Consider the following 14,660-nt stretch of genomic DNA (forward strand, 5'->3'; position numbering starts at 1 on the left):
AGTCTCACCATCCTCTTCCTCCTTCCCAGCTCCCACCACACGTTACAGCTCACCCAGGCCTCGCTCTCAGCCGTTCGCTGGAGCGCAAGCTGGATGCTGAGTGCACCTCTCTGAGTCATGAGCCTCCTTGCCTGGAGGGGAGTGAGGGGGACTGGAGGGCTTCAAGCCTCAGGGAGACGGTGGAATTCCTGACTCTGCATCAGGTGCTGGGAGTTGGTCCCCTCCTCTCTCTGCCACCTCACCTGCCTTCACTGCCCGGTTACCTCTTCTCACTCTGCTCCCCCAACCCCGCTGGCCCCTGGTTGTTCCCTGATTAGGCCTGGCTTGCCCCTGCCTCAGTGCCTTTGCACTCGCTGTGTTGCTGTCCGCCTGCCCCACTTCTCAGATAACCCCATGTCTGGCTCTCTCGCTTTTTTCAGATCTTTCTCAAACATCATCTCCCCCAGGGAAGCCTTCTCTGGCCACATTCTTTACAGTGGCGCCCCCCACTCCCCTTCCCCATCACACCTCCTGGCTTGAGCGTCCTCCAGCCCTGAGCACATCTGACGTCCTGAGCCTTCTGCTCATGTGCCTTGCGTGTGTCTGCCCACCCCACCAGAAGGTAAGCTTCCCTTTGGGATTACTGCTGGTTTGTTCCCTGTCCTATCCCCAGGGTCCCAGCCTGGTCCTGACACACCAATGGTGCCTGGTACACATTTGTGGGATGTGACTCTTGGGCCACAGGCTTGCTGGTGCCATTTTCTGAATGTGGGAGTGAGCTGCTGGCTCCTGGCTGTGGGGCCAAGACAACAGGTGGCGATGTGCCAGTCGGTGGCCCTGACTCAGCCCTGCATACTCCTCTGCGGCGATGGCACTGGCTGGCGAGACCTGGCCATGGACGGACTCTGCAGCGAATCCTGAGCCCTGGGAGTGTGGAGGTCCCAGAAGGGGCCTGTCCAAGTGGCCAGAGCCTGGCTAACCAAGGGCTCAGTCTGGGGAGGCTGGGGTGCTCTGGGCAGTCCTGTCTCAGAAGGAGACATCACGAACGGGGCAGAGGAGGACTCTTTTCTCCCTGGGGAGGGACTCACATGCAGGCAGCTCAAAGGAGAACCGTCTTTGAGAGCTATGGGGGCTTTCCGGGGTGGGAGGCAGGGGAGCGGGAGGCCAACCTTTCATCCGCTCAGACAAGTGGCCTCTGTTCCCACAGCCCCGGGGCAAGGAGGGTTAGATGTGGCCAGGAACTTGGATAATTGTGCCTCTGAGATGTTGCAATCTCAGAGACGGCCTTTACCAAAAGCACCACCCTGGAAACAGAGGGAGAAAAGGACAGCGAAAGAGTTAGACAGAGACCCAAAGCCTCCAGGAAATGAGACGCAGAGTAAGGCTTGGACCTGCCTGCGAGTGGGAACGAGGACTCGCAGGCGGCGGACCTTGGGAGGACAGCGCTGATTCATCCACCTGGGACCGCAACGTCCTCAGGGTGTGTTTCCACTTCCACCAGCATTGCTTGTTTTCTCAGCGAGTGACCAACATCATTTCATTCAAATGAATTGTTTATAATAGCGTGTTCCAGAAGGTTTTCCAGAGGCTCCAGGACTCGGAAGTAGGAAATGACCCGGGGTAATTACCAAAGCCTGATATAAATAAATGTTCTTAGCCTATTCAAACCCACTGTCATCCACTCCTCCTGTGAAAGAGAACTTTGTTCTCCCTTCAGACTCCCCATTCCCTGCATAGACGAGGGGTGGTGTGCAGGGGTTGAAGGATGGCCCAGGGGTTGGCCCCCAGGTTCAAACCACAGTCCTGACGCTCCCAGCCATGCCTGCCCCCTGAAGAAGGGGACCACCCAGAGCACCGCCTCACGGCACAGGGTGACGGCCAAGACGAACACTGCTAGACGACGTCTGCTCGGAACTGACGAAGCACCAGCCCGGCCCTGCACGCGGCGGGGCTCTGTAGGCTGGGACTGCGATTCTGCCTATTCTTCCTATCACATGTTCTCGCAACTTGTGTTTACTCAGTCACTCCCCAGAGCTGGGACGCGCTCAACAGTCAACATGAGGATCATTGACAACTGTCTCTTCAAGCACAAGATTTTAATTCACCAAGATAAAACTGTATCTAGTTAGGTGGAAATTCACCATAATTTCATATTAGTTAGAAAGGCACTGATTTACGTGGGGGAGTTGTATTCCTTGAAGTTATTCTTTAAATATCTAGATAGCCACTTTGCTGTTTCAGTGAATAATCACAATAAGTCGCAGGCAATTCAGTCTGAAACCCGAATTCATGTGATAAGAAGCTCCCCCCCACCAGGACCGGATGTTTTCACACCTGCCACCGTGTGAGCCTTGCTGCCCCACGCAGCTGCACGGGGCTCTGAAGGCAGGATCGTGTCCTGTACTTTCTGTCTCCTCTCAGTTCCAGGGACTGATGACAGGTGGACCCACCGTAACCCTAGGAGTTTCCAAGGATGGTGGAACCAGGATGTGCAAAGTGATGAGTAAACATTTGTGGATGACTTAGTCTCATAATCTAATTTTCCATCCATTTTCTCTTCCAGGGCCTCAGATTTTCTTCTTAGAGTCTGAGAATAGGACTCCCTGAGGTCTGACAAAAGCTCTTCTAATGGAATTAATGGGTAGCGACCAACAGCTACGTGTATCTTGCAGTCTGGCTGCAGGTGAGCATTTAACCGCAGCGAGAGCATTTCCTAACTGCATGGGGCAGAGATAGGGAAGGATCCCAAGATCCAAGCCCCGAAATGTCATCAAGGATGGCAAACGGTGACTGGGCAGCAGTAACTGCCTGGTTTGGAAGGCACCAGGCAGCAGGTTTCCCACTCGTCTCAGGAGTGAGCCATCACCTGTCACCTGCCCTTGGATGTGGTCACCAGGTCTCTCATTCCCTACATGATTGTATCAGATGGGCTTTTTATCTCTTTTATGTTTCTGGACTTCACCTAAGAACTAATTTTGTAAAATTGTCACTGCTGCTAAAAATTAATCAAAAGTAAGAATTGCAATGGAGATTTGTATCTGTGACGCCATTTTTTTTGTGTGTGCCTTTTGGGGTGGAGACCCTGAGTGGGAAGCCACATTTTTTGAAGGTTCGGGGCAGTGTGGCCTTCACGCTAGGGGAGAATGGCACTCTTCCTTGTGCCTGAGCCCACAGTAGCGAGTGGCTTGCCGGGCCACATCTCTGAACAGCGTTCGGACTTGCTTTTTCTCTGCTGCTCCTGGGTCTTGCCTCCCTAACTAGGCTGAAGGTCCTTGAAGACAGGGTCGGTGTTACCTGTACAGCATCCTGCACACAGCAGGGACTCACTGGACTGACATCAGTGTGCATCAGACTGGGCTGTGGTGATCTGAACAGTGGGGCTCTGGACTGAACTGGCTGCTAGTGGATGCAAAGCGAGAGGCTCAGGGCTCAGGTCACCTGCTACCCGGGATTCCTGCAGACACGGGACTTGTAAAAGGACTCCATGCCATGTGCTAGGCTGGGAATAAAGGGCACTGTGTGTGGGAGTCACATCTGGAAACCGACCCAAGAATCTAAGTGCTGGTGTGTGGTCGTGCAGCACAGGACGACCTGCCCGAGGGAAGGCAGCCTCTGTTGTCTGTGTGAATAGACTCAGGATGGGTTCTCTGGGGAGGGGACAGGAGAGGCAACGCTGAACCCAAACCCAAAACAACAGAAACAACCTCTGTGAATTCCCCAAATCCACGTGTCCCCGTCTGCCAGCTGGAGTGGGATGGCCACACTAACCTCAGGCAAGACACAGACACAAGAGGCAGTGAGAGCCGAACCCACTGCCCACAGCCGGGCGCCTGGCAGATCTCAACACGGAGGCAAAGAAATGGGCACGGTGTCCCAAAATAGTGGCATAGAAATAAGTTTCAAAAGCAAAAGTCACCTTTCATCCAAGGCCAAAAGATACTGCAGGCGGCAGCTCTTAACCTCTTTCCAGTTACCTCCGGGAGGTCAACAGGACCCATGGACTAAACGCCCTGTCCCAGACCACACCAGATTCCCAGGGAGCTCCTCTGCTCAGGCCCGCGGCTGGCAGCCGTCTGCTGCCGAGGAATGCAGGGCGCCTGGTGTGTGGGAAGGCATGTGTGTGTGCACGCGTGTGTGTGTGCACGCGCGAAGTGAGGGAGGGGGCGGGAGAATGGAAGGGCAGCATCGATCACAGTTTCTTCCTTTCCGTGACCCTACAGTCCCGGCCTGGGCTCTTCGGAACCTGATGCGGGAGCTTCTGCGGCACAAATGCTGCCCTCACAAAGGAGCCAGGGGACCGAGTTCCAATCTGGCTCCATACGCCACACCCCTGGTTGTGTGAATTCTGCCAAGTCACTTAATTTCCCTGAGCTTCATTTTACTTACTTGTGAAGGAAGGAGAGTAGCGCCTCCTGAATGAAGGAGGAAGCAGATTTGAAAGTGTCTAGCAAAGTGTAACAGAAATTGCTGTTGTGTGGTGATGATGGTACTACGGCGCCTGGTATGTTTTAACACGGGACGAAGCCGCCAGCCCACGGGTGGTTCTGTGCCGGAGGCGCTCCACGAATAGGCCAGGAATTGGTGGGGGCACTGTTCTCTCCGGTGCCCCTGCAGTGACCCTGAGAGGCAGCTGTCCATGGCTTCCCTGGGGGAGGGCGGGCTGGCCTGGGCTGGCAGGACTCGCACAACCCGGCCCTGCGCACCACGGCTAGTGTGGCATTCGTAGCTGCCGTGCCCCCAGGAGGGTGCCGCCAGGGAGCGCAGAGGGAGCACAAGTGGCAGGGGAAGGGTGGGGGCAGCCCCTCCCAGCAAGGCCCACTGCAGAGCCCCAGGGGTGGCGGAAGGCACATCTGGCTTCAAGGCTGGAGCGGGTTAAGGACACAGTGAGGCCCTGGGGAAATCACCTCTTTGGACCTCAGTTTCCCTGTTTCTAAACTGAATGAATAATATCTACATCCATGCAACATCTTCAGGCCCAAACGCGGTCCTGTGTATACATCTGTCCCGGCTGGCTATGGAGGACGGCAGCGTGGGCCCCCGCCCAGGCCATGCACCGCCCCAGCCTTGGCACCTGTGCCGAGACCCTGGCTTTGAGCTTTGCTCCCAGCCGCCTCCGTGTCCCAATCCGAGGTGATCCATGCGATCCCAGCAGGTTCCCCAGGGCTCCCTCGGTGGCCTCTTCACACTGAGGTGCTCCAGCCGTGTCTCTGCCCAGCTCTCCCTCTACGCTGCCTCCCAGTCGTCACCTACCTGTCCCATGAACACAGCGTCCCCCATTATCCGTGGGGGGACATCCCCCAGTGGATGCCTGAAACCGCAGATAGTGCCAAACCCTGTGGATACTATGCTTCTTCCTACGCGTACATACCTATGATAAGTTTAATTTCTAAATCAGGCACAGTAAGAGATTAACAACAATAACTAATAATAAATCAGTCCTAGCGATGCACTGTAGGAAAGCCGTGTGAATGTGGTCGCTCTCTTCACACGCACACTGCCTTACTGCACTACAGCGCGGGCGGCTGAAGCCTTGGAAGGGGGACGGCTGGATCTCAGAGTCACCCTCCTCCCCTGAGAGAATCTTCCTACGTTCTGCCTCTGGGTCTTGTGCCTACCATTCTACAATGAACAAACATTGCTTCTGTGATAATGAAACAGGGCAAAGGAAATTTATTTTTAAACTTTTAAGTGAAGAGAAGGCCAAAAAAGTAAGAGACAGAGACGAAGAGAGCGCGGGGGAGTGTGCCCTGCGTCCCAGCGCCCTGCGGGCGCACCTGCGCAGGCAGAGGTAGAGGCTGGCACAGACAGGGAGCCAACTGCCCTGAAGAGGAGGCCGGAGCCCTGGGCGCAGAGGGCAGAGTCTGGCTGGGAGAGTGCGGGGACAGTGGCCCAGGCCCCTCGGCCTCGGATGGGAGTCCAGCCCACGGGGGCGGGGTGGGGGGACGTCCATGGGCCCAGGGGCTCTGCCTTTATGGGTCTCTTCTGCTCCCAAATGTTAAAAACCATATTTATGGTTATATGGGTATAGATACAAATGCAGTCTTTGACCTTGAAGGTTCATTTCCTTTCTCCTGATTTTAAAAGAAATTAAAACATTTACAAAGCACTGTGGCTGGGGGCCCTGGCTGAGCCCCCCCTAGAAAGCCCGTGTGTGGAGGGTGAAGGGAAGGGTGCGTGTGGGCCGCGGGCTCTCTGCAAGTCACACCTACTGCTGGTTTCGGTACTGCATTTCACATGTGACACCGAGATAAAAATATCTCCTGCCCACGGGTGGAACGGGATGGTGTCTCCAGCTCTCCATGCTGAGTCAGGGGCATAGTCTAGCTGGGAGCAGGATGGGTCAGGATCACTTACAGAGTTTGCGAAAGAGGAAGAAAAGAGGAGATTACAGAATTAAGGGAAAAAAGGAATCTAAGGGTTTTCAGCCAGAGCTGAAATTACTTTCCCTGAAATGAGAAATTTTGCAAAAGTTGAAGGGGGGTGATTCAAAGGACAAGTCCATCCCAGGGCAAGATCAAAGAGGGCCTGGCCCCCCTCACAGCAGTGGGGGGCTGAGGAGGAGCCCTCCCTGGGGAGGAGGCAGGGACAAGAGAGTCCCAGCTGTGTGCTCGCTCAAAGGGCGGCCTGGAGGGAAAGGGGGACAGGGAAGGCAGAGCACCAGGGCCAGGTGGGCAGCAGGCAGGGCCATGTGCACACGGGGAGAGGTGGGCAGGACAGAGGTGGGCACTGAGCTGAGCAGAGCAGTGCGGTGAGTGTGGGGCCTGCAGCACCCTCTGCAGACTGTCTCGTCTACACTGGCTGGACCCCTCATCCATCCATCTACCCTTTATGCATTCACTCATTCCTTCACTCACAGGGTGCTTTGGAAGAGCCTATCTTCCCCATGGAAGACAAGACAGCTGAGACGCCTGCGGCTGAGGGGTGGGTGGTCCGATGAAGCAGGGGTTAGGATGTGAGGAGAGCGCACTGCAGAAGGTCAGCGGTCGGCTCCAACTCGGCAGCTGGTGTGCGAGGCCAAGAGCTGGGCCTGCGCGGTTCCTGGGCTGCTCTCTGCCACAGCCAGCCAGCTCTTTGATGAAAGCACGAGGGAGCAGTGCTGGGAGGCAGCTAGTGGGGCTCCCAGGGAGCAGCTCACACAGCGATGAAGAGGCGGAGGGCCTAGCCCTGGGCTCTGCGGGCCTCGGGCAGATGCAGAAGGTCTCCTCTCTCAGGGCATGATTTCCAGTGGAAAATGAACAAAGAGAGACAAGGCTGGGCAGTGGGAAGAGAGCTGAGCGGCAGGGAGGGGACTGTCACTTCAGCACACTCATGCACTCAGTAAGAGGCGGTGATTGAGCATAACTGTGAACATGCACCAGGCATGACGCTAGGAATTTCATCTGTGACAATACATTCAATCCTCAGAACAAATCCCTGAGATAATTATTATCCCCACTTGCAGGATCAGGACTAGCTACAGAATCTGCAGAGGCCAGTGCTAAATAAAACCCCGGGGCCCTTGTTCAGAATGAGGAATTTCAAGACAGTGACAGTGACAGCAGGGTATTAAACCAAGGGAGTGCAGGGCCCTGCTGGGCACAGGGCCCTGTGGGACTGTGTGGGTGTCTCCCCCGGGAAGGCAGCCCTGGTCTGGATGATTAACTTCGACACAGAGAGGCCCGACCACTCGTCCCAGGTGGCGGCCAGCTTGTAGCACGTCCAGATTCAAAACCTCATCCTGGGACTTCGAAGCTAACCTCCTCATCACCAGCAAATTGGCACAAAGTCTAGTTGAACTAAATGGTATCTAAAAAAAATACACAAGGGGAATCTGACCTCGAAGCCTTTAGCCTTGCCAAGGGCTGTGTAGGTTTTAGCAAGAGGGTTAGGTGGGCACCTCAAGTGAAGGTGGATCTCACAGCCAGTGAGCTCTGCCACCAGGTGAGCAGAGAAGTCACCATGGGGCCCAACACTGGGGGCCAGCAGGCATCATTGTTCTGTTTGGCTTTGATCTGACAAACCATAGTTTTCTCCCCTTTTAGACTCTGCTGAGAATACGTGTGCCCATCAGCTGCCGATGAAGTGTGAGGATTCTCCATGCCAGAGTCCAAGGAGGAAGAAGGGCAGTGCTGGGCCAGGTCAGCTGGAAGCCCCACGCTGGAGCCCATCATAAACGCGCACACTGCACGTGGGGGTAGGGGTGCGGGGGCTCTGTTGGAGGCTCTCTGCGAGAGCCGTGTGGTCAGGGCCATACATGCGGAGTGCAGATAAACAGCTCCATCAGGGTGTGCCTGCCAGGGATGCAGCAAGATACTGAGGCAGCCTGCCCTGGGCCTTCCCCCAACACGGGTCCCGAAACGGAGCTTCCTTTCCTTAGAGCTCTGGAGAGAGGTCAGCGGTGTGCCTGCTGGGCCCCAAGTGGTGCACAACCAGTATTTCGCCAATAAGAGAGGGGGTGTCTGGCTTCACCTAGAAGGAGTTTGCTCAACAAGCAGAAACAAGAGATTGTACTGAAGCTCAAAGGGGTTATGGAGGATGCCGGGGAAGATGTCGGGGCGGGAGAAGGGGTAGGCACGGGTGGCTGTGGGGCCCCAGGCAAGGCAGCCCACCCTTCCTGGGCCCAGCATTCGCCCAGGAGCGGCCAGAACTGCTCAGGCTCTCCAGCGGCTGAAGGGGTCGTGCCAGGGCCCCATCCACCCCTCACCGTGGACCAGGTGGGACCCATAGTTACGGGGCCGGGCCGCCCGCTGGCAGGAGGGGAATGGGCTTCTGTTAGTTCCTGCTATTGGCTAAGACTTTGTTGAGGAACACTGTTCTGGAAGAATGTGGAAAATTAAAATTTATAATAACTAAGGGCAGGAGTCAGCACTCCCTCAGAAGTTCAGATTATACAACGATCTGAAGAAAACCCCAGGCCAAGATGAGAGGGAAGTTGGCTCAGGGACACAGTGAGAGGGTTTGAAAATGACCCCGTGCTGGAGTGGGGAAGTGGGGAGGGCTAGGTGGGGATTTCTGTGGCCCATGGACTATGTTCTAGAACTTGTTTTGGCTGACTTCTGTCCATTTCAATTTGTTATTTACTGGCCTCCAAGTATATGCCAAACTCTGGGCTAGGGGCTCCTGAGTGTATGATTTTTAAAAGGCACTTTTGGCTTTTGGAATGCAGCCATTCCCTGGTGTGGGCCCTCGGGTCACCTGTGCAATCATCCATCCATTTCACAGCGGCTTCCTGAACACCTCTCTGTGCCGGGCCCTGAGTGGAAGGTCAGAGTTCTGACAAGAGGACAGACACAGGGATCTATCGGAGCTGCAGTGTTCCCAGGGCCATGGTAGGTGGTTTTCTAGGGGTGGGAAAATGCTCTGCGTGGTGGGAATGCATAAACTGGGCCTTCACGGAGCAGCAGGTGTGACCGTGTGTGTCAGTGGGGGTTGGTACCAGAGAGCTGGGAGTGGGGTGGGGAGGGGACGCTCGGGAGGTGGCAGGCATCAGCACCCGTGGTGCATGAGGGCAGGCTCACGGGCCAGGTCTGAGCACAGAAAGGGGAGTGGTAGTGGGCGGTGGGGAATCAGCGTGGAACCTCTGTGCCACATGCAGTGCTTCCCTGTGGTACGAAGCCACGGCAGTGACTCCCCAGCCACAGCCCCTGTGGCGGGCAGAGTACCCCGCCAGGCACACGCTGGCAGCAGACCCACACACAGCCTACTGCCACAGGTTGGCCCCAGCTGCCTGTGGGGTCTGACAGCCCGTGTCCGCAGCCTGGCTTTACCCTCAGTACCCGGGAGCCCTGTGGCAGGTTGTCTCTCCTGAGCCTCCAGTACTTGAGCTGCGAAACAGGTAAGACAATGCCCATCCCACCAGGCGTGGAGGCGAGTCGCAGGCAAGGCCCTTACTGGGGCTCAGTGGCGCTTAAGTGCTGCTGTTGTTGCTATGATAGCAAAAGTGAAAAATAACAGCTGTCTGGAGGGAGACTCCTGGAATTACCAGCATCCGAAGGCCAGGTGTGCTCTGTAAATTCTGTTACCAAAGCCACCTCTGCTACTGCTCTTGCTGGGCACAGGGCCAGGTTCTTAGCACGGTGGTTCGTGTGACTCGTGGGAAGTGGCTGTTGCTCCCACTCACAGGTGGGAACACTGAGGGGCTGCGGGCTCGGCGTCTTTCCCAAAGCCAGTAAACACGGGGACGAGGTCAAACCCAGGCTGACTCCGCCGCACGGGGCAGGGCGGGGGGGCTCTGGTCTCTGCCTCTCACTGGCCCTGTGACCAGGACACATCATTTCACGTCTGGGGCATGTTTCCTCACGGGAGGGCCGCGCTGACAGGAAACAGATGAAGGCACAAATAGGCACTTCCCCAAGAAGTCACGTGGAGATAAGAGCACATGCTCGGCCTCACCTATTACAGAGGCACATTCCAAAGTGGCAACATCTTTACCAGCAGTTTGGCCAACCTGCAAACTACACAGTGTGAGCCAGGATGTGGGAAACAGTGACTTTCATAAGCTACTTGTGAGCATCAGAAACTGTGTGACCTTTAGGAGGGCAGTTTCTCGGTATCTGCTAACTAAATGTATACACACTTTGTCCCAGAAATGAAATTCTGAGGTGGGGGAATTTACCTAAAGGTGTACAAACACATGCATGTAAAATCTTACTTACAGGGATTGTCACGGCAGCACTGTGTGAGGTGAGAAAGAATTAAATAAAGTCCGTACACAACCCAAATGTTCATTAGCAGAGGAACTGGTTAAGTAAAAGAACTAGTTCATTGATACAGTCATACAATTCATACTCTGCTGCCCTGAGAAGAATGAGTTAGTCTCTATGTGGTGCTAAGGCATAATCTTTAAGATGTATTCTTATGGAAAAAAGCAAGATGAAGTACAGTTTTATTATGTAACATAAGAAGTAATTACACACGCATATAGTATTTCTAGAAGGATTCTCACCAATCAGTAAAGAAATTGCCTTTGAGGTAGGAAGAAGGTGTCTTTCTCTTCCTATTGTTCGCACTTCATTTACTGTTCAAACGTTTCTGCCTGTTTGTTTGGCTGGTTTTGTGTTTAGCTTGTGCTTGTTGGCCCATCGCGTGTTCTTGGTCACTGGAAGGTGTTGAGGTTGGGTCCTCAGAACGGCATTTGAGATATATGTACACACGCCACCCGAAAAGGCAAACTGACTTGGCTTGCTCAACCTCCCTCAGCACTGCTGAGGGGGCCTCTTCCTAGTCATTGTGGATGGGGTTACATGTACCCCCTGCAAGCACAGAATGCCTCTTACCCCACACTCCTCTGCCTTCCAGTGTGTTCTGCAAGTCCCCAGAAATACTTGCCCAACCATGTGCACCCTTGGGAAGGTCCAGCTGCTGACGGTGCCAGTGCCATGTGACTCCCAACACCACTGATATCTGGAGGGATTGAGCAACGGCTGAGATGGAATTTCATTTGGCACTTAGCGCAATCCTCTGCCAGAGGCGGCGAATTCTATATAAAGCTGCCAGACCTGGCAGTCTCCTGGCTGAAGCTTCACCCCTGCCATCCAAGGGCAAGGCAATGGATTGCTGCGCAGGCCTTGCTCGTCGTAACTGTGGCATTCAGGAGCAGGCCTGGCCCGCGGAAGTGGGCCCTCTCCTCTCTAACCTCAGGGTCTGAGGAGCAGCTATGTAAACTGAGACAGGATATAGACACATCCTGCCTGAGTTAGCAGCAAGAAATAGGGCCCCACAGTTCTCCCACAGCAGGGACCTGCCATAAATCAAATCCGAAGGGTAATCCGGAATGGCATGCAAGGAAGGGCTGCATCCCCAGGAGTCCCGCAGGGGAGGTGTTCGCAGTCATTGGTCAAGGTCTGAAACTGGAATCCTGGAGAATGGCTTGGGGCGGGGAAGAGGGCCGGAGCAGGGGAGGGTAAGCCTGGCCTTTTCAGATAGCGGCTGCAGCCTACATTTCCTCAGTGCCTGAATGGGAGGATCACGGTGGCTTCTGTCCCCTTAACCCAGGCCCCAGGCTCAAGTAAGACACATACACACTAAACACACTAAAGCACAAGAACTCAGGGATCCACAGTGCTATGTAAAATTAATACAAAGATGCCCGACATTTACTGAGCACTTAGTTTGTCTCCGTTTCCGTGCTGAGCCACTTATACACATTTATATACACCTAAACCTGATGAGGAATATCCTGTTATGATTCCCATTTTGCAGATGTGGAAACTGGAGCTAAGAGAGTGCGACTTGCTAACAAGTGGCACAGATGATCCCTGTGGCGGTGCGGCCCTCACTGGCTCCCGTGCGCTCCGGGGGGCCTGCTGGGGGCACACGCCTGCCGGGCCAGGGTTAGGCCGAAGCCACGCTCATCCACACCCAAGCTGGGGCCTGGCGAGTGGTGAGGCCTCACGAACACCTGGATTTCAAAGACTTATAAAAGAGGTGGTGTCTCCAATACCCGTATCATTCTCATATTAATAATTTAATGTGATTACATTATAGGCTCAGAGTATCTCCTCTCTAGCAGACTCTAATGATCCAGCCCAGCCGGGGTGGGTAAAAGGGGTACACATTCATTTTTGGATTAATTAAAATTTTAGTTTTTGTGGCAAAAGCCCAACGGCAGAGGAGGAGGGCCCTGAGAGGCCCAGCAATGTCTCCAGCACCTACAAAGAATCACATCGCATGTGATTTCCTGTCAGCAAGAAAACATGTGCTGGTTTTAAAAAGAGAGAAAAAAGCAGTGGGGAAAGGCAAACCCCAAAGGATCCAGGCGAGCGAGCGGCCTCTCCGCTGTGAGCCTCGGCTGCCCAGGAGGGAGAGCGCAGGCCTGGGAGCGGTCCGGTCCGCAGTCCACCCCGAGCCCTGCCCGGGACGCGCAGAAAGCCACTGGCGATGTGATGCGGACTCTCCCTCCCAGGAGGCGCCTTATTTCTTCCCTTAGAGTGACAAGTTCTGGCCCCAAACACCTCACGAGCCCCGCACAAAGAAACAGAAAGCGGCGAGGAGACGCGCCCTGGCGGGCCGCGGCCTCTCCGGGCTCAGGGCGCGCAGAGGCGGCGCGTCCGGTCGCAGCGCGGGACGGGGACCCGCGCAGCCCGCGCGCCGGCGACTCCAGGGCCCTCGCGCCGGTGGCCGCGGCCCGGTCCCGCGCCGCTGTGGGCCGCGGCCTCGCGTGGGTCCCCGGGCTCCCTCCCCGGCGGGAACTCACCGTCGCGGGGCAGCGGCGACGTGCGGTTGGGGCTGCTCATCGCCCACGGTCCTGCGCGCTAACCCGGCAGAGGCTGAGGACAGGCCGGGCGCCGTGAGGGTCGCGCTCGCGGGCTCCGGACCCTCAGCGGCCGGGAGGAAGCGGCACCTGGGTCACCCTGGGCGCGGGCCGGGGGAGGGGCTCCGGCCCGGAGATAGGCAGACTTCATTTATTTTTTTCTGCAGACTTGGCTGGTGGGGTTTCCAACCTTTTTTTTTTTTTTTTAAACACACACGCACCCGCCCACTTCTGAACTCTTCTGCGCTGCAACTTCCAACTTTCCTGCGCAAGAATGACATTTTTTCCTGTTTCTGTTTCCCTCTGCCACTACCAGATAACGCAGGCTGTGGTTGCGAATTCCCCCGGTGTTCCCTGAAAAACTCCCAGAAGTGACACGGCTTGGCCCAGCACCGTCAGGGATGGTGACCAAATAGGGCAGACCTGTGCTTGAATCTTGGCCGGCTGCTCTTTGGCTTGGCGGCTCTGAGCCGGCGCAGGGCACTCGGGCCTGGGAAGAGTCACTGCCTTGGGCCTGGGAAGAGTCACTGCCTTGCCCGCCTCTCAGGGCCCCTACCCACTGGGGGGCTTTCCATTTGGGAAAGAGTATTAGAAAAAGAGAAGAATTTCTGGACAAGGGCCACGTGATTTGTTACAATCGCCTTTGGCTGAAGCTTACAGACATAGTGGAATTTGTGGAGAATTCCCTCTTTATACAATTAAAACTTTAAAAAAATATACTTTGGTTAGTTAAATGGAGTCAACCCCACCATCCACAAATTACGTTATATAATATAGTTATAGCGCCCCTTCCCCCAGAGGGAAGGCAGGGAACTGGAGGCCTCGTTGCCCTTGTTTTAACCTGCCCCCCCACCCAGGGGAACACCCTGCACTTCTGTCTGCTGTCTGGTCTTTCTGCTGCTGCTCCTCATTGTTGTTTATTTAAAGCCCCAAAGCACTGTTGCGGCCCCTCCCCCACCTCCTGCCACTTCTTGCACCATGCCTGCTGTCTGCAGGATGCATGGGCCATGCCACTGAGAGTGTCATCCTCGCTGAACACAGTGAGACTCTGCCCCCTGGAGGTGTGCACGGCAGAGGCCTTGCCAGCCTCTCCCTGGGCTGCACAGACTCCAGACAGCCTTGACACAGGGGGGAAGCTTTCATAATTCACATTAGTTAGATGTCGAGGAACCCCCACTGCTTAGAGATCTTTAATCAAACTTCCATGCCCAGCACACACAGGTTGACTTGAAGTAAACTATTCACAGAATGCCTTTGGCCAGGTGTGGAGGGTTTGAGTCTTGGTTTCTTCATCTATCAAATGTTGACAAGAACACCTACATTCCAAGGTTTTGCAGTGGCAGTGATTATAAAATCACAGTGGGATCAGGAAAGGCTTTTAATAAATAGAAACTAGCAAGGATTACTGTGACAATTTAACATTTTGTTTTATAATACATATATGTCCATG

The 14,660-nt window shown here is 55.0% G+C and overlaps 1 protein-coding gene across 1 annotated transcript in view; it reads right to left on the reverse strand.

Moving 5' to 3' along the window:
* Nucleotides 1–13,332, reverse strand: part of GYPC (glycophorin C (Gerbich blood group)) — a 30,887-nt gene extending 17,555 nt beyond the window's left edge. The window contains exon 1 of the mRNA XM_012649918.1: nucleotides 13,154–13,332. Coding sequence (XP_012505372.1) covers nucleotides 13,154–13,193 — 40 coding nt within the window. The 5' untranslated portion in view covers nucleotides 13,194–13,332. The remainder of the gene's footprint in view (nucleotides 1–13,153) is intronic.
* Nucleotides 13,333–14,660: the final 1,328 nt, after the last annotated feature.

The sequence above is a fragment of the Propithecus coquereli genome, unplaced genomic scaffold, assembly GCF_000956105.1.
Source record: "Propithecus coquereli isolate 6110/MARCELLA unplaced genomic scaffold, Pcoq_1.0 Scaffold307, whole genome shotgun sequence".
NCBI classification, from domain to species: domain Eukaryota; kingdom Metazoa; phylum Chordata; class Mammalia; order Primates; family Indriidae; genus Propithecus; species Propithecus coquereli.